This window comes from Trichosurus vulpecula, chromosome 5, assembly GCF_011100635.1.
Source record: "Trichosurus vulpecula isolate mTriVul1 chromosome 5, mTriVul1.pri, whole genome shotgun sequence".
NCBI classification, from domain to species: Eukaryota; Metazoa; Chordata; class Mammalia; order Diprotodontia; family Phalangeridae; genus Trichosurus; species Trichosurus vulpecula.
This window is the reverse complement of record NC_050577.1, coordinates 168565767-168584509: the sequence shown is the minus strand read 5'-3', so window position 1 is coordinate 168584509 and position 18743 is coordinate 168565767. Positions and strand designations below refer to the sequence as shown.

Genomic DNA, 18743 nt, shown 5'->3' with positions numbered 1-18743 from the left:
AACTTTGTTTTCTTTCCTTTTTTCAGTAGGGAAGGGAGGGAGGTGGGAGAGAGAGAAAACAAATGCTTCTTCATTGAAAAAAAAATTTTATGGAGTTCCTTAGTAAGTGGGAGCTATGTCAGAGAAACACTTTCAGATTCTATTTGTGTTGTCAAAGTCAGTTTGTTAGCATTTGGAGATCTCTTAAATCAGAAGGGTGTTAAATCACACTAACCTGGAAAATGGAGGCTGGTAGGAAGGAAATCCCTAGAGTTAAATTAAATTCAGAGGCCTTCCCTAAACAAAAGAATTCATTTCTTTACTTCTCCCTTAACCTCTTCTCTTACTATCCATCTACCCCAAGTCAGAGTTTTAACCAGGATTGCTTTCTTTCAGATTAGTTTTGCTTCATGCGCCAGACTTTTCCTTCCCTCTTAACTTCTCATCAGATGGCACTATTACCAATTATCCGTCAGACTCTTTCTAGTTAAGTCTGCTGAGGAGGAGAAGGTGCACTTCTAAGCAATGATGATGATAAGCAGACCGATGCTCAGGGGAATTCATGCTGCAGGAGCTCAGGTGCTAATTAATCATCACCAGCCATCTGATTGGCTTCACAGCCATTCGGCTAAACAACATTACTGCTGGGGGAGTGGTGGTGGTGGTGTCGTTATCATTCAGTCAACAAATTATTAAGCACATTTCTGGCACTGGGGATTCAAAAACAAAAGTGAAGCAAACCCCTGCCCTCAAGGAGTTTACATGCTATTGAAGGAAACGTGTTCATATAAAAGTATAGACAAAATCCAAACGAGGTAACTGGGCAGGGGCTACTAGCAGCTGGAGGAATAAGGTTAACAGTGTCGGTGTGTGTCCTTATACCATGGCAGACTCATGGAAGAGATATCTGAGTTCACACAGCCCTTCTGAAGCCTTTCAGACCATGAGTAACTGCCATATCTTTAGGCAGGCCCCACCAACCTTTAACCTCCCTTAGTTTTCCCATATTTGAGAAAAGGAATAACAGGTATTTTATTATTGGAGTCTGTCTCTCTCTCTCTCTCTCTCTCTCTCTCTCTCTCTCTCTCTCTCTCTTTTTCTCTTTCTCTCTCTCTCTCCTCTCCCTCTACTCCCCCTTTCTTCCCTCCCTCTCTTTTTCTCTGATAAAGCTTGGAGATTACAACAATAAATTCTAGAAAAATAAGATGAAAACTGATTTTTCCCAAGAATCTAATGAGGGAGAGTTCACTTTTTTGCCAAGACCAACTCAGTAGCCTATACTCCTCTAGGCCTCTGTTGGCTTTATCTGACTGGTAATATTTGTTTCAGCCAAGTAAAATGGCAGGCCAGTTAAAGTCATACGGGTAGTCGCTGCCATGAATTGAACCCTACTTCTGCTCTGTGGGTCGGGCAAGCTGATTACTGTCCTCTTCCCAAACAAGAAGTTTCAGATAGCAGTGGACTCCTATCTCAACTGTATATTGACCCCTCTTTTATGGGACTGTTTCCACTTCATTAAAACCACTGCTCTGTTCTCTTTTCCTTCTTCTCCATTCTCCTACCCCACCCAACATGTAGGATGATGAAAGCCTGAAGCACCTTACCCATGAAGAGAAGGACGTCATCCTGTTTTTTGAAGAGACAATTGATTCCCTAGAAGACGATTTGGAGGAAGAAGCCCTTTATGATAGTGGTATCCACTGTCACTCTCCAAGGTCACTGGAAGAGAGTACTTCCAGTCACTCTGAGCCAGAAGATATCATTGACTTGGTGAAGCCGATACCTGAGGATCAAGAAGGGAAATGCCTTCGGCACATGGCCCAAGCAACAGGTGATATGCAGTATGAAATACAAACTAACAGGGCTGTTTCCAGGTTCCTGTTGACTCAGTTAATATTCCTCAGGACACGGGAAAAACTTTTTTTACTATCCCACCCTAACCCCTTCACACATACTTCATCAGTGCTGGCCAGTGCAGAAACTTATTGAATCTTGTCAAATTTTAAATTTGTGTTTTCGTATGGATGAAACATGTATGTGGTAATTGGGTTGTCCAGACAAGGCAGCACCTTTTCTTGCCCTCTATGATTAAAGGGACACGTAAGAAAGTCTCTAAAGGGGCTAAAGTCACAAACGGAATAAGGAGGTGTACAAATGACTTTTGAAATCATAAAGAGCTTTTTTTCATGAGAGTTTCTAAATTTCTATCAAGAATTGGCCCGACACATACCTACCAAACAGTGCCTTCCAACTCATGCCAAATTTATCATGAGGAACAATAGAAAAGAGCTCTAGCTCTGGAATCGGAAGGACCCAGGTCTGAACGTCTTCTCTAATGCTGTCTGTTTGACCTTGGGCAAATTACCTAACCTTCTTGGGCCTCAGTTTTGACATCTGTAAAATGAGGGGTTTGTACTAGATATCCTCTGAGGCTCCTTTCGGCTCTCGTTCTGTGATCTGATACTCCTAGGATTCTATGCTTCTTTTCTTCTTTGGAGGCTGGTGGTAAGTTTTCACCAGCTTTCATCCCAGAGAGTTTACCCAAAGTTCTCTTGATTGGGTGCCATGATTTCGAAGGTAACTCTTCACACTTTTTTTTTCTTAAAGGAAATTGGGGTTTTAAGAAATGGAATTATTTATCCTATGTGAAGAATACTATTTCTCTTCTTTACGGTGGGGAACTAGAAGAAGAGTATGGACAAGGAGCTATATGTGCTTTTTTCCTATTGGCTGAGAGAGACCATTGCCATTTTAGAGTATTAGAAAGAAAAACATCTACCCCTTCAATATATCCAGGATCTGTCATTTCATCGCTCTAGGTACCCTCATAGATACAGATCATCAGTCCTCTACAACTTAGTATCTGTTCTCCAAGAGTAGAAAAATGGGCTTCTTTGCATTTAGCAAGACTGGTCCATGGACAATAGATTTCTGTCACCACAATTGTACTCAAGGCCTGTCTTTCTTGGTAGGTCCTGCCAGACCATGTACCCTGGCCATGATGAGGTGCCAGAGTGAGGCATTGCTTTCTATTCTCTCTCATTAGGCCCTGCCTCCTTCAGCTGCAGGACCTCAAGAATTCTGGCAGAAAGTTTTAGAAGGATAGTAGCAGATAATCTCCCAAGGAGTTATTGCTTTAACTTCATGGTTATTTCTTCAAACTTTGATTTGCCACAGTATTATAAAACATAAATGGCCTTTTGTGAGATCTTTTTACATAAATACTGTTGTGCCTATGTGGACATGTGATTTTTAAAGCAAATAGTCTACATTTCCTTACCCTAGTAATCAAGAACGGAACATGCTGTATTTAGCAACAGAAAAAAGGCGCCTTCTGCAAAAGGGAGTGCCTAAAAGTTCTTTGATAGCAACTTAGGCCCATTATCAAGTAAGAAACCACCATCTGGCTCTTCTCAGAAATATACTTCTGATTGTTGGATTGCACTGGCTCAAGACTGCAAACAGACCTGCCCTGCTATTGAAATCTTTCGTTTAAGCAGTTAACGTTACCTCATCTAGGACCAGCTAGAGTCTACATTGGACTATATAAGTTGCTTTTAAATAAGCCACTTAGCCTTCTAGTGTCTATTTTCCCCCTCTATTAAAATGGCAGGCATAGGTTCTGAGTCTCCTATTAGATGGTAATAAGTTAACGGACAATTCAGAACTTACTAATATAATAATTCCTGTCTATATCATACAAAATGCTTCACAATTTAGAGTAGAGATTCAGAGAAAGCAAGGCCTACATGGTTTGTGGCAAAGCCAACACTCAGGCCAAGTCTTCTGACTTGAAATTCTGTCTTTCTGTTCACTTTATCATCACTAATGTGTTGATCCTGGCCACGCTGTAATAAAAGCAGAGGCCAAGGGAACTCAGGTAACAAAAATGCTTTTTAAAAAATAGCCTTTAAGACCATTTAAAATTCAATGTAAAGGAATCAGTGGATTTACTTTCACTTAGGAAAATAACTTATGATGGTTTCCTCTGATCTCATCTTTCAGAATCAGAAAGTACCGAGAAAGATAAAGTGCCCGCCCTGGAAGACAGAAAGGAAGCAGCTGACAGCATTTCATTGCCAGCCTCCACTATTCTGGAAAATACCCCTCCTCCGGCCCCTCCCCTTCCTGTTTCAGCCCCAGCATCTCCCAGAAAGGAGCTTCTCTCATCCTCTCCTCCAGCAGAGCACCCAAAACTCCTCCACTCCATACCCACTCCACTTATCATTGCTCAGAGGATCTCTGAGAGATGGGCAGGAAATGAGGGCCCATCCCCTACGTCCACTTCAGTGGAAGGGAGGTTCAATGGATGGAAGACTAGGACCTTTGCCTCACCATCTGCTCAAAATGGAGAGCACTCCCCGTGGCACCGGCATGCCCCATCTTCCCAGACCGTCCCTAAGGTTCATCGCTTCCCAAGCAACATCAGCGTAACTAACAGCTCTGGGAAGGATTTCAACAAGACGATCTCCAAAGCAGCAGTCAACGTCCAAGAACGCAAGGCCCAGGTTCTGGCCAACATCAATGGGGTGGCCTTCCTTGCCCCAGGGGAAATGGAGGACCGGTTACAGAAGAATGAGCCAACTGACCAAAAAAGGAATCTCCATCCTGAGCAGGCCACGTGTGATGCCCTGAGCAAGATGAGCTACATCAGGGAAGTTCCAGGCCCAGGAAAAGGAAGACAAGTGAGTGTTGATCAGTGTTCCAAGGCCGTACAAACAGAACAATCCACAACTCTACCCAATGGCTACCCGAGCATCCATGATGCTTTGAAGAGTGAGCCCAGCCCTTTCGTCTCCACCGGCAAGACGATAACATTCCGCCCAGATTCAGCTCTTACCAACAAAATCACTCGGCAGAATGCTGCCAAGAGTTTCTATGAACATCGGCAGCCAGACGTTGGCCAAGATGTCAGGAGAAGGTCAGGCTCCCTCCCAAGAGCTGTAGGATTCCGACCCCAAGGCATCACTGTGCAATTTGCTGGCCGGGGTTCCACAGAAGAAGCTCGGCGAGAGGCTCTGAGGAAGCTAGGGTTACTAAAGGAAACTTTATGATGGATGATGCAGTGAGGGATGCTGCAGGAGGAGGGGTTCTGATGGGCTAGCCCAGTCTGGCAGAATGGTTATAACACTCACAACATTCCTCTCCCCCTTAAAGAGCTGGGGGGAGGAGGGGGAAGAAATGTCAGGAGTAACACAGATCCTTTACCTCACCGAAGATGTCTGGGAGATACTTGGTCTGTAATAAATATAAATACTTAAAGGCCAATACACAACTCCCAATTGCCGTGCCATTCGTGGGGTTGGAGGTTCCAGGAAAACTGGTTCTAGCTGTCATCGAGCTTTGACGTTACTACCCCACAATCCCCTATTTGAACATTGGTGTCCACCTGTAGAAGATATGCATCCTGCCACACTTCTAAGTCTTCCTTTTTCCACACACAGGCAAAATCCAAGAAACAGAGAGGGGGAAGGAGGTAGAGAACAAACAACAGACTTTTCAAACCCATCGACTTCATGGATTGTAAATGCCATAACCTTTTTTTGGTTGTTTTTATTTGGCGTTCTTGAGCCACTCGCTTCCTTGGCCTCTTATAATCATCTTCTGTCCTGAAGTACCTGGCTTGAAATACCAGTTCCGACTACACCATCTGTGTTTTCCCTTCCATCTTTTTTTTTTTTAAGTAAGGCCTTCTGTTCATATTGCTGATCTTTATTGTGCCTGGTATATCTGTTTTGGAAGGGGAGGCTTGTTTTAGCACAAAACATGTACTTACTCCCCACCCCCTGCAAATGAATGTGCCATCTGGGTTGCATAAGAATTTTTTTTTAAGATTTAAGTGAAGGTTTTATAGTTGTATTACTATAATTTCAGTCTGAAGAGTGGAGAGGGAATGGGGAGGACTTTGATAAGGATGGTGGTTTTTAAGAAAACAAGTCTCAGACTGGGAACACCCATACACACACATTTCTGTGTTGCTTCATAACTTCTGATGGCATCTCCATTCAGTATCTACAGGATACAGCCTGTTCTTCCTATAGCCTTGATGCACTTTTAGCTGTCTTCTGTTGGGGATGAATGACACAGAAGAAACCCAAAGGCTATTTGAATGCATAACCAGTTTCTAATTTTGTTATGTCCCATTCCTGTGATAGATATTTCTGCAGCTCAGAAGTGGCTTCCCTTCATACTATTTTCTACTTCTCCCCAATTAAAATGCTCCCCTTCACCACCCCCTCCCCCACCAAAGAATTGAAAGAACCGAGGTGTTTTGGGAACAAAAGGGGACACAAAGACCACTGGCTGACTGTTTCCAGAACAGTCTCTGAATTTTGTCAGCAGTTATGTAACAAGAAGGGTGGGGAGAAGGAGCTGACTCTCTCTCCCTGTTGTATGTCTCGTATGCCAAGTTGTAGCCAAGAACAAGTTTATTAATACTATTCAAGGATGGAATTTTAAACCTTTAAAAATAGATTGGGAGGGGCTGGACTAGAAGACCCAGGCACAGCCTTTTATTATTCTCTCCTAGCCATCATGGTAGCACAGCTATTTCTTTCCTGTAAATGTTGCTTAAATTCAAACTTTTAAATGTGCTGTGAAGGAAATTTTCCATAGTATTCAACTTGCCTCATAAATTATATAAAAAGATTGTACTTAAAACCACCAGTATTTAATACCTCACCCCACCCACCCCCCATGAATTAATCTCATTTGTTATGGAATCTGGATACTATTTAAAATAAGCATTTAATTTTCACAGCCTTTTTCATAGTTTATTTTAAAGTTAACTTTGTTGGCAGTGAATGTCTAGGTGATTCGTCAGAGCCATATTTCTGCTAATAGAACGAGATGCACTCTGTTTAATCATTCAAAAGAAAAAGGCGTTGAAAAACATTCCATCAGTTGAATCTGAGGATCCTGACATTGCTGAAACTTTAAAATAACCTATATTTGTAACATAACCTCTTGGTGAGGTTGCTTTGTCTTTGGTTGTTTTAAATCTTTGTCATCCAGTAATTTCACTGAGTTTGAGATGAGTTTTGCTATTTTAGTTTATTAATCTTTATGATGTTTCTTTGAAAAATAAACTTGGAGATTTTCTTAAGTCCAAGAGGGTGTTTTTTCTTTTTAAACCAGGGCTTTGAAAGTGCCCTACACATAGTAGGGACTCAAATGTTTATTAAGGTTAAAACCAAGTCATTATACTGCTATGAGATCCTCTTTTTTTCTTTTAACTTATTTATTTTGGTTTGTAATTATATCCACTGTTACCGTTAGCCTGAAATCCTGCTTTTTCTTTATGTCTCAAGACATAGCAATGAAAGCTGTATGTTATATGTCAAGTTCAAATTGTTCTGTCTGATGACCCTTATTTTGTTAAGAGATTTTGGTTTCCAGTTATATTTTTTTTCTTGGCATAACTAGGCGATCTGACCATTTTTAAGAATCAATTACTTGAAACTAAAGCAAGCTAATCGGTGGAATAGCTAGAGGGTTGTGCTTGGAGTCAGGAGGACCTAGGTTCAAATCCAGCTTCAGGTACTTATACTGGCTGTATGACCCCGGGGCAAATCACTTAACCTGTCTGTCTCAGTTCAAATTAGAAGCCTCTAGGTGGCGGGCTATATAGAAATCCGAACTGAGTTCAAATATGACCCTCAGAAATACAGCCCCAGGTTCTTCATCTCTAAAATGGAGATAATGCCAGCACCTACTTTCCAGGGTTATTATGAGGGTAAAATAAGACAAAATTTGCAAAGCACTTTGGAAACTTTAAAATGCTATGTAGATGTTAATTATTTAGCTATTTAAATTAGATGTTGGAATTTCATTCCAAAGCAAAACATAGCAAAAAGGGGGCACACTTACAACACCCAGTTTTCCTGATCCAGTCCCATGTTACCTTTGAAACAGTCCCTAACAAATATCCCCCCTCTAAGTCCATGCCTCCAAGCACTGAAAATTTAGGATAAAGTATAGCTTTGCTTGGTTTTACCAGAGGGATGTACCGTCTTCTCCAAGGAGAGTCTTACAAACTACAAATGGCAGAGTGATCACATTTAACACACACATCCTTATTCCTTCTCCTTTCCCTTTAGCTATGTCTGCCCTGTGGGGATGAGCGTACTTACACACTCAGTTCCTATTACAGTAACATTTTAGAAGAGAAGAATTTACTAGAATAGAAAGAATGTTGGTTGGGGGAATAGCTAATAGTAGCCAGTTTGGCTGGATTGTCGAGCACTTGAAGGGGAATGATGTAAAATAAGTCTGGAAAGGTAGGTCAGGAACCGGAGTGTAGGAAGCTTTCCAAGTTTGGGAACCTTTGGCTCAAGGGCCCGCTTCTCTCTGAGCTGCCTTAAATCCAGTGAGATGAGATCAAGAAAGCAAAGGGCTTTGTGCCTAACCCTGGTTTTTGTTGCCTTCACCTGAATCAGCTGATTTTTCTTAGTAGACTGGTTGTGTGGGGTCCTTCATTCTGGAATGTCCTGATGGAAAGGTTTTTGGCTTAAGGTATCCAATTGAAAGCAGTTTGCATGAAGAACATGGCTGTTTGAGTGATGCTTGATGGAACTGAATGGCTTGCATTTTTTAAAAAGAGAGCTCCGCCTTTTTCCATGATTTTAAAATAAATTCCTTATGGGTGAAGCTCTTTGCTAAGAGGACACAAAGAGGCTCAGTGTTATACGGTGCCTATTCTCAGTTTTAGGATGGTTGGCAAGGAAGAGCAGGGGATGGGGGGGGTGGGGTGGGGTGGGGTGGGTCAGGCCTAGGAGACATTGTCATTCTCGTGTTAATGTTTTCCTGGTAGAAGTATGATGTGTGTTATTTATATAATATAGCAAGTTTAATAAACATTTCTTTTCCTAAAGGACTTCTTGTATTCCTGAAATTTTGCCAAGAACAACAGTTGTAAATTGTACCATTGGAATAGCATCCACCTTTTTCTAACCTTTTCCTCTTCTCCACTGTCTGCTGGTAGTTGGTAGAAAAGTAGGAGAGAGAAAGTTCAATTATGAAGGGCTTATGTTTTTAACCAAACTGACAAGTTAGCCAACACATTTTTGGCATCTTCTCTTTACCAGGTTTTCTTTGTTTTTCTTTTTTCCTACTTTGAAGTAGAGGCAGCAGTTTTGTGTCTCCATTATTAATCTCTGTTAGTTGACCAGGGTCTTTATTTCAAAAGTCAGAAAGAGAAGATAGGGCTGTAAATTATCATGCCCTGGGAAACCTGGAAGTGTCTTAAAATTCAAACTGAGAAATCAACTTTTTTTTGAGGTAATTGGGGTTGAATGACTTGCCCAGGGTGATACAACTAAGTGCCTGAGGCCTGATTTGAACTCAAGTCTTCCTGACTCCAGGGCTGGTGCTTTATCCACTGTGCCACCTAGCTGGCCTCTCTGGCCATAGACTTTAAAAAGAAGCATCAATTTCCAGAAGTCATATTATACCCCATTAGTTCATCAGATGCCTTATATCTCATTTTTTTTTTCTGCTCGACCTATGACACTTACTTTGAACAAAGGGTACTACTTTTTTTAACCATTCCTTTTCAAAAAGAAGAATCCCTTAAAAAAAAAAATTCTAGATGTTTCCCAAAATGAGAGAACTGGACAATAGTACGCTTTTCTTTCCCCTTCAATATGATAACTTTCAGCTCTGAATATCAAAAAGAAAAAAAAAATCATGGATTGGAAGAGACTTGAAAGGCCATTTAGTCCAACCCCTCATTTTACAGATAAGGAAACTGAGGACCACAGGTGAAGTGACTTACCCAGGGTCATAGAGAAAAGTGGCAGAGCTGGTATTTGAACTCAGGGCTTGTACTTCCTCTTCAGCACTTTCTCCCCCTTAGCAGCACATGCCATATCCAAGGTCATTCAATATTCAACATCAAGTCTGGCTTGGGCAGCAAACTTGTGCCCAGTCTTAACAGGATTCAGACCCAGTGCTCACTTTTCACTGCTTTAAAGTTTGCAAAGAGCTTTATGGATTTTATCTCACTTAGTCTTCACGGCAGCCCCCAGATATGGGTGGTGTTATCATCCTCATTGGCATAGGAGGAAACGGGTTCAGAGAAGTTAAGTCACTTACCCCAGGTTACACAGCTAGTGAGTGTCTGAGACAAGATTTGAACTCGGGTCTTCCTGACTGTAAGTCTAGCATTCTATCCACTCCTTCCCTTATTGTCTCTACATAGCTCTCAAGGGATGTGTGTCATGGTGAAGTACAGTACTTACAAAAGAGTGTTATTCCGGGTCTGAGGAGAAAGGCCAGAGGTATCAGGGAAGGCTTCATGGAAGAGGCATTTAAGCTGAGCTATAAGATGGGCAAGAAGTCAGGCAGTAATGGAACAAAGGGTATGCAACAAATCTGAACCAGGTGAGATAGAGCTAAACACAAGGGAAGCAGAATTTGTTTGGAGGCAAAGGTTATACTCATGTTTATTTGTTAGTTAATACTGTTGTCTGTCTCAGGGTGAAAAGTGCTATCCACCTCCAGAGGAAGAACCGATGGAGTCTGAATGCAGTTTGAAGCATACTATTTTCATTTTATTTTTTTCATGTTTTTTTTTCCTTTGGCTCTGTGTCTTTTACAACATGACTAATATGGAAAAAAAAATAGCATCTATCCACACATGTCTCTTCCTCTAAGCAGACAGGGCACATAATTTAAGCAGCCTGTATCAAAAGCAATTGTTCAAGTGTGTTTGACTCTCCGTGACCCTGTGGACCATAGCACACCAATACTGCCCATGGGGTTTTCTTGGCAAAGATACTGGAGTCGCTGGCCATTTCCTTCAGTGGATTAAGGCAAACAGAGGTTAAGTGACTTACCCCCGGGTCACATAGCTAGTAAGTGACTGAGGCCACATTTGAACTCAGGTCTTCCTGATTTCAGGTCTAGCGCTCTATCCACTGAGCCATCTAGCTGCTTCATCAAAAGCAACAGAAAGTCCCTAAAGTTTTTTGATAAGAGATGTGATTTGTCTGAGACGTAGGTTATCCCAAAAGTCTTAGTGTAGCTTTAAGCTTACTAAAGCTTCTTTTTTTTGTTTGTTTTTGTTTGGCAATTGGGGTTAAGTGACTTGCCCAAGGTCACACAGCTAGTACATGTATCTGAGGCCGGATTTGAACTCAGGTCCTCCTGACTCCAGGGCCAGTGCTCTACTCACTGAGCCACCTAGCTGCCCCTTACTAAAGCTTCTAAAGCTTAAAACTTAAATGAGACTTTTAGGACAACCGACATTTCAATATTCCAAGTGTTTGTGATTTTTGTTGGTACAGATACATCCTCTGCCGACACGGATTGCCATTCCACCATCACTCAGCAGAGACCATCTTTGGGAATTGCTGTGGTCCTAAAATCAGTCAGCCTATGGTTAACCTAGTGATGAGCCTCCCTGAATTTGGACAATCCTAGATGACAGACACAGTCAGTCACTGGGCTCACACTCGAAGCCTTTCCTTGGTGGATCCTGGTGACCAGAACTTATACCCTGCTGGCATAACCTTCAAGAACCAGGATCACCTTCATGCCCAGGAAGAAGCATGAACGTTGAACTTTAAGGGAACATAGACTAGCTCTCCAGGCAAGAAAGATGACTCAGACAGACCCCCAGAGCAACCTCAGGAGGGGAACATAATGCACCCAAAGTCCTTCTGGGTGAGGATTCCAGGATGGGACTCGGTCCATGTGAGCCCAGCATCTTTGGGGTTACAACAGCATTAACATGAAGTTGACTTCAGGCTTAATATTCTGAGGCTAAAGTTTAGATAGGACAATTAGAAGAGAGGAACACGGTAGGAGACTACTGCAGCAAAAATAACAATACCTAGCATTTATGGAGCACTTTAAGGTTTTCAAAACACTTTCCATATGTTATGAGGCAGCTAGGTGGCTCAGTGGAAAGCACTCTGGGCCTGGAATCAGGAAGACTGGAGTTCAAATGCAGCCTCAGATACTTGCGAGCTATATGACTATGAGCCAGTCACTTAATCTGTCTGCATCAGTTTCCCCAACTGTGAAATGCGGATAATAATAGCTCCTATCTTGCAGCCTTGTTTTAAGGATCAACAGAGGTAATATTTGTAAAGCACTTGGCACAGCGCCTGACATATTTTTGTTGTTAAGTCGTTTTTCAGTCATGTCCTTCTCTCTATGACCCCACTTGGGGTTTTCTTGACAAAGATACTAGAGTAGTTTGCCATTTCTTTCTCCAGCTCATTTGACACATGTACTAGCTGTGTGACCTTGGGCAAGGAAACCGAGGCAAAAAGGGTTAAGTGACTTGCCCAGGGTCACACAGCTACTAAGTGTCTGAGGCCATATTTGAACTCAGGAAGATGAGTCTTCCAGACTCCAGGTCTGGCACTATATCCATTGTGCCACCTAGCTGCCACTGCCTGGCCTATAGTAGGTGCTTAATACACGCTTGTTTCCTTCCCAGTATTTCATTCTATCCTCACAAGAACCTTGGGAGAAAGGTGCTATTATTATCCTCATTTCACATATGGGGGAACTGAGGCAGGGAGACATTAAGTGGCTTGTGCAGGATCACACAGCTAATAAATGTCTAGGGCAGAATCTCAACTCAGATCTTCCTGGTTTCAAGTCCAACATTCTATTCATTATAAGGAGGATAGTAAAGAAGTCCTGAACTAAGGTAATGGCAGAGGAATAGAAAGGAACAGATGAGATTGGGAGGAAGTAGAATTGACATTGGGAGGAAGTAGAATTGACAGCTTCTAGTAATCAATTAGATATGAGAGGGGGAAAGGCAAAACCTTAGGATCGTGAACGTGGTAGAATTAGCAACATCAGAGGTAAGAGGAAGTTTAGGGAAAAAAGGTCGTGGCAACTGTTATTATAGTTTTAAATTTTTAATTTAATTTTTCTACCCTAATATACATCTATGCTGCTTAGATTCTCTCTACTTCACCAAGTAAAACACTCCTTACCTCATTGATTGAGGGCGACTCTAGGCTTTGCTAGTTCTCAATTGTCCCTTTGCTAATCCCTGGAGTCTATCTACTTCCTCTGTCCCACCCACAGGTCCATAGGAGGGCAGGTTAGTACTACAGTAATGGGAACACTTGGTGGGTTGGAGCCCTTGTCTATCTTACCTGATGGCAGAATGCCTACTGAGCCTGACTCAGGGCTGTTGGGCTCCTAGCCCAATTTGCCTGGAGTATGTCAGAAGAGTGAGAACTGGAAAGTATAGCTATTCCTAAGTAACGAGTTTGGTGAAGAATTTCTCCAGAAGAGCACTGTTCTGGTTGCTGGTGGTTCTGACTGTGGCTGCTGGGATGGATATGGTACTTCAGAGCCAAAGGGAATGACTTGGCCATTGATAAATGGACCACGTTTCATAAACTTTAGCCTCAAAATATTAACATGTGAAGCCTTGAGTCAACTGTCATTTTAATACTATTATAACCTCAAAGATTGGGGCAGCTAGGTAGGGCAGTGGATAGAGTGCCAGGCCTGCCAGGCCTGGAGTCAGGAAGATTCATCTTCCTGAGTTCAAATCTGGGTACAGACATTTACTAGCTATGTTCTCCTGGGCAAGTCACTTAACCCTGTTTGCCTCAGTTTCCTCATCCGTAAAATGAGCTGGAGAAGGAAATGGCAAACCAGTCCAGTATCTTTGCCAAGAAAACCACAAATAGGGTCACGAAGAGTCAGACATGACTGAAAAATGGCTGAAGAACAAAAAACCCCAAAGATGCCGGGCTTACATGGACCGGGTCCAATCCTAGGGTCCTTACCCACAAGGGCCATTTTCTCTTTTAGCACATTACCTTCTCACCCTGAGATTGCTCTAGGGAAACCTCCAAAATAAAGCTTAGACGTAGCTCATGTGTAGGTTTTCTCATATGTGAGTAACCGGGTCTTCCTCTCCTGTATATAAGCATGCAAAGTAATCAGTGTGTATCACGGATGACAGCCTTTATTTTAGCCCAGAGAAAATGCAGAAGAGAGAAAGGACTCATAAGAATTCATAAACAGATACAGTGAATATAAACAGACACAGCAAACATGCAGTAAATAGTAGTTCCCACATTTCAATGAGTTCCTATTTAATACCACAAAGACCTTCTGAGAGCTGGGACTGCCCCTGGAAGGGAAAACAGGCTGGAGCTGCTTAACAATAATCCCCTTTTACCACCAGGCCTAGTCAGGCTGCCTAGGAATTCAAAATCCTCCCTCCTCTACACAGGAGGTTGGACTCCAGCAGCATTATCCACTGACTACCCTTGAGGACCATGAGAGTGAGTAGCCATCTGCTTCTTTTGGGGCGGGTGTGGGGTTTGAGGGGGGAAGGCAGGGCAATTCGGTTAAGTGACTTGCCCAAGGTCACACAGCTAGTACAAGTGTCAAGTGTCTGAGGCTGGATTTGAACTCAGGTCCTCCTGACTCCAGGGCCAGTGCTCTACTCACTGTGCCACCTAGCTGCCCCCAAGTACCCATCTGCTTCTGCAGGAACTCTATCGATGGCCCAGCTACTGCCATATCTTATCTCGCAGGTGTCTGGGCTCTGACCTGAGAGAGCACAAGTAACTCCCCTGTATGTGTTCCTGCTCCAAGTAAGCCTTTATTAGCTCCTGGGGTGGGGGGAGATGAAACTGTAAATGCACAGGTATCAATCAGTATACATTTATTAAGCACCTACTATGTGTCAGGCACTGTGCTAAGCTTCCCCCAACCCTCATTCCCCATGGATGCAAATCCACTCTGATTAATCTGTCTCCTGAACACAGAAAAGGCCAACAGGTAAAAAAGGGACCAGCCAATCAGCCAGTTCATTTTTATGGAAAGGGCCAGTTCCTCCAACAAAAGCCTAAGCTCGACTCATGATGGAAAATTCTATCCACATCTAGAGAAAGAACTTTGGAGTCTGAATGTAGATGGAAGCAGACTATTTGCTCTCTTTTTTGTTGTTCTTATTTTTTTTTGTTTTGTTTCTTCTTTCTCAAGTTTCCTTCCATTGGTCCTAATTCTTCTTTACAACATGACTAATGTGCAAATATGTTTAATATGAATGTATATGTAGAGTCTATATCAGATTGCATGTCATCTGAGGAGGAGGGAGGGAAGGGGGAGAAAATTTAAATTTAAAACTCAAAATCTTATGGAAGTGAATGTTGAAAACTAAAAATAAATCAAACAAATAAATTAAAACAACATAAATTAATTTAAAAATAAAATAATTTTTAAAAAATAAATTTTTTTAAAAAGCCTGTGCTCCTGAGTCCCAGTGAGCCAACCATCTTGGAGGCTATACTAGTCACTGAAAATCAATAAGAAGTTGTCTGTATCCTCTAAACAATAGGCATGTCTATGTAATGCTCGGGGGAACACCCCAACACTGTCTCTCAATGAATGGCGGCACCGTGCATAGATTGCTGGACCTGAACCCAGGAAGACTTGAGTTGAAATCTAGCTTCAGAAACTTATGAGCTGTTTGACCCTGGACAAATCACTTAACTTCCCTGTGCCCTAGTTTCCTCATCTTTAAAAAGGGGAAATAATAGGACTAGAGTTGTTGTGAGGATGAAATGACATATTTGTAAAGCCCTTTGCAACTGTAAAATACTATGTAAATTCTAGCCATTATTATTATTCGAGATACTTTGTGGATCTTTTTAGTATTTAAAATCATAGGTCACAAGCCCCCACTGAAGGGTTTCCCTTTATCAGTCAGCCCAGGGACATGATTTGTTCAAAGCAGAGGCATTTAATGAAGTGTCACAGCAAGAAAAGTTGAAACAAAAACTTCCCCAGTGTACTTTCCCTCAAATAAATATAGCATCAGAGCTCAAATAAAGCATCAGGGAAGGGGGAAGAAAGGGAAGAGAATAAGTATTTATATAGTGCCTACTATGTGCCAGGCTCTGTGCTAGGTACTTTACAAATATTATCTTGTTTGGCCCTCACAATGACACTGTGAGGTAGATGCTGATATTATTCTCATTTTACAGTTAAGGAAACTGAGGCAAACAGACTGGGCACATTTTAAAGGGCATACATGGAGAAGCAGCCTGCGTGACTGGGTATATACTTAGGAGAGCAACTCATGCTCACAACACTGCATGTCTTCTATTTCCCAGGTTCCTGCCAGGCATGTTCTCCCTCCTAAACTTGTTGACCTTCACTGCATGGTTTCAAGACACTGTTCCTCCAGACACTGCTGAGCTACATTCATAGTCCCTGCATGCTGAACAGACAGTCTCTGCCAAACACTGCTTGGTCAGATGCTGCTCTACTGGGAAAAATCCCCTAGGGACTCAACCTTACCATATATCCTGGTACAGTAGATAGAGTTCTGGGACTGGAGTTAGGAAGAGCTGAGTTCAAACCTGGCCTCAAATACTTAATGGCTGTGTGACCCTGAGCCTGGCACACAGTAGGCTACTTAATAAATGTTTATTGCCTTCTCTTCCTATTGTTCTCCCTTCAGTTTCTGACTCAGCTAAAATGCTTATCTATGTCTTGCTTGAGTAAATATCAGATACTGCTATGATTTATTCATTTAAAGTCCATAGTCATTTTAACTTCTTTTATGAAAGACAGAAACCCTTGTAGAAGAATAACCTCAAAGCCTCCTCTTGGGTTCTATGGTCTCTTTCTCTAGGAACCTTGGCTACAAAGTCCTCTCATCTCCCCAATAAGATCCTCTCAGTCTTGGGTACCAAGCTCTTTGGAACAAAAGATCAGCTCACCAGCCAATGCCCTTTAGCTTTAGTCTTTCCTTTGCCCTCCTCTTCCTGTAAGCTCCTTGAGGACAGGAACTGTCTTTTGCCTCTTTTTGTATCCCCACTGCTTAGCAGAGTGCCTGGCACATAGTAGGTGCTTAATAAATATTGATTGGTTGATCGATTGACCCAGTCCATTGACTGGGTGTTTCAGAGAGCTCCCTCTCACTTATGGCCAGCATTCCATATACCTCCCAGATTTTCCTCTCTTACGGCTAAACAATAATAAACTATCAAACAGCTCTGGGAGTTGAGGTTCTCCAGTTTTCAAAGTCTAAGTCTCAGAGAAGAAAAGATGGTGGGGGAGGGGCGGAGAAGAGGTGGTGAAGCAAAAACAAGTACAGCCCAGAGGCAAGGTCACTGTTTCTTCCATGTTCTTAATTACATTCTAGTCCTTTCATATGTAGATAGGCCACTCTCAGCTATTGGCTGGAAGTGCTTTGGGGTCCTTACATCTGTACTCACTAGGTCTCTACTCCATAAAGGAAAAGGTATGTTCAAAATGATCATCCTTATCGACTCTCCTTACACAGTCTAAAAATTGTTAGTAGCTGCAAGGAGCGGGGTTTGATGGATAGGACACATTGCCTGGAATCAGTCAGTTTAGGAGGTATACACTCGGACCCCCTAGCTTGAATCCAACCATTTGACCTCTCTGATTCCATGTGGCCATCATCAGGTTGCTTTATTTTCCATTGTGCTAATCGACAGTGGGACTATCTATCACTGGGAGCATTGAGAAATGTTCACATTCAGTGAACTTGGCAGTGACAGGCCCTCTTTGTGGCTGATTTTCATGACTAATGGAACCTTTTGGTTTCCGTGGCCTTTCACTGAATTACATCATTTCCTGCGTCACAGTTATGGATAAGTCATTGTGCCGGTAGTGAGAGAACCCAGCCCTCCTCTGGCTCCAACTTGTCCTCCTCCTGTAGCATACAGTGGATTGCCACATCATGAAATGGGATAGAGGGCTCATTTTCACTTGGTACTTAAGGGATACTACCCCTGGCCCCCTAGCTACTAAGCTACTAAGTTTAGTAAAAAGATACTAAGTACCCTCCAATACATAGTGTGGGCTAAGCACTATAACACAGTGAATCTAAAATAAGAGAATCTTTTCCTCACCACCCTACCTTCAGGATCTTGGGTTCTAAACAGGCAATTTATTTGAGATATTCAGGGAGATTTTCCTCATGCCTGATTATCTTACAGCAAAATCTTCTTCTGATGCCTTAACATGACTTGGAGATGACTCTGTGTTGTTAAGGGATATTTTAGTAAAGCAGGAGCTACTTCCTTTCCTCTCACACTTCTACACCTTCTACAAGCTTTGGACATGATCAATCAACTGAAACTGCTTTTTCCAAAGTTACCAATAATCTCTTTGATAAATCTAATGGCCTTTTCTCAGTCCTCACCCTTCTTCACTCTCTGAAGCATCTCACAATATTAATCACCTTTTCCTCTCAGACACTCTCTTCTCTCTAGATTTTTGTGACCTCTCTCTCTCTTTCTTTCTCTCTGTCTCTCTCCTCCTCCTCCTCCCACTACTACTACTATTACTACTACCACTACTCATCTGACTGCTCTTCCTGAGTCTCCTTTGCTAGATCTTCATTCATGCTGCAGGTCCCCCAAAACTCTATCACTTCAATTTTCCCTCTATGCTACCTCATTCGAGATCTCATCACCTCCCAAGGGCTCAATGATCATGTCTATATAGATGTTTCCAAGATCTATATCCAGCCCTAGTCTCTCTCCTGAGTTTGTGCTGCATCACAAATTGCCTATTGAACAATGTAAATGAGATGCTCTAGCATCTCACATTCAACACGTTCCAGACAGAATGCATTATCTTTCCTCTAAACCTGCCTTTCTTCTGGATTTTACAATTATTGCCAGGGGTGTTGAGTAGGCTTAACACCAGTACTGTTAACACAGTTCAAGTTCAATTTTGGGATGAAATGAGGCTCTCTTACAATTTTAAACATTTAACAAAAG

The 18743-nt window shown here is 42.2% G+C and overlaps 1 protein-coding gene across 2 annotated transcripts in view; it reads left to right on the top strand.

The window, feature by feature from the left end:
- The window catches only part of PROSER2 (proline and serine rich 2), a 68426-nt gene extending 61336 nt beyond the window's left edge, over window positions 1-7090 (top strand). For both annotated transcript variants that reach the window (XM_036761342.1, XM_036761341.1), the window contains exons 3-4: window positions 1558-1810; window positions 3985-7090. In XM_036761342.1, coding sequence (XP_036617237.1) covers window positions 1558-1810; window positions 3985-5033 — 1302 coding nt within the window. In that variant the 3' untranslated portion in view covers window positions 5034-7090. The remainder of the gene's footprint in view (window positions 1-1557; window positions 1811-3984) is intronic.
- Window positions 7091-18743: the final 11653 nt, after the last annotated feature.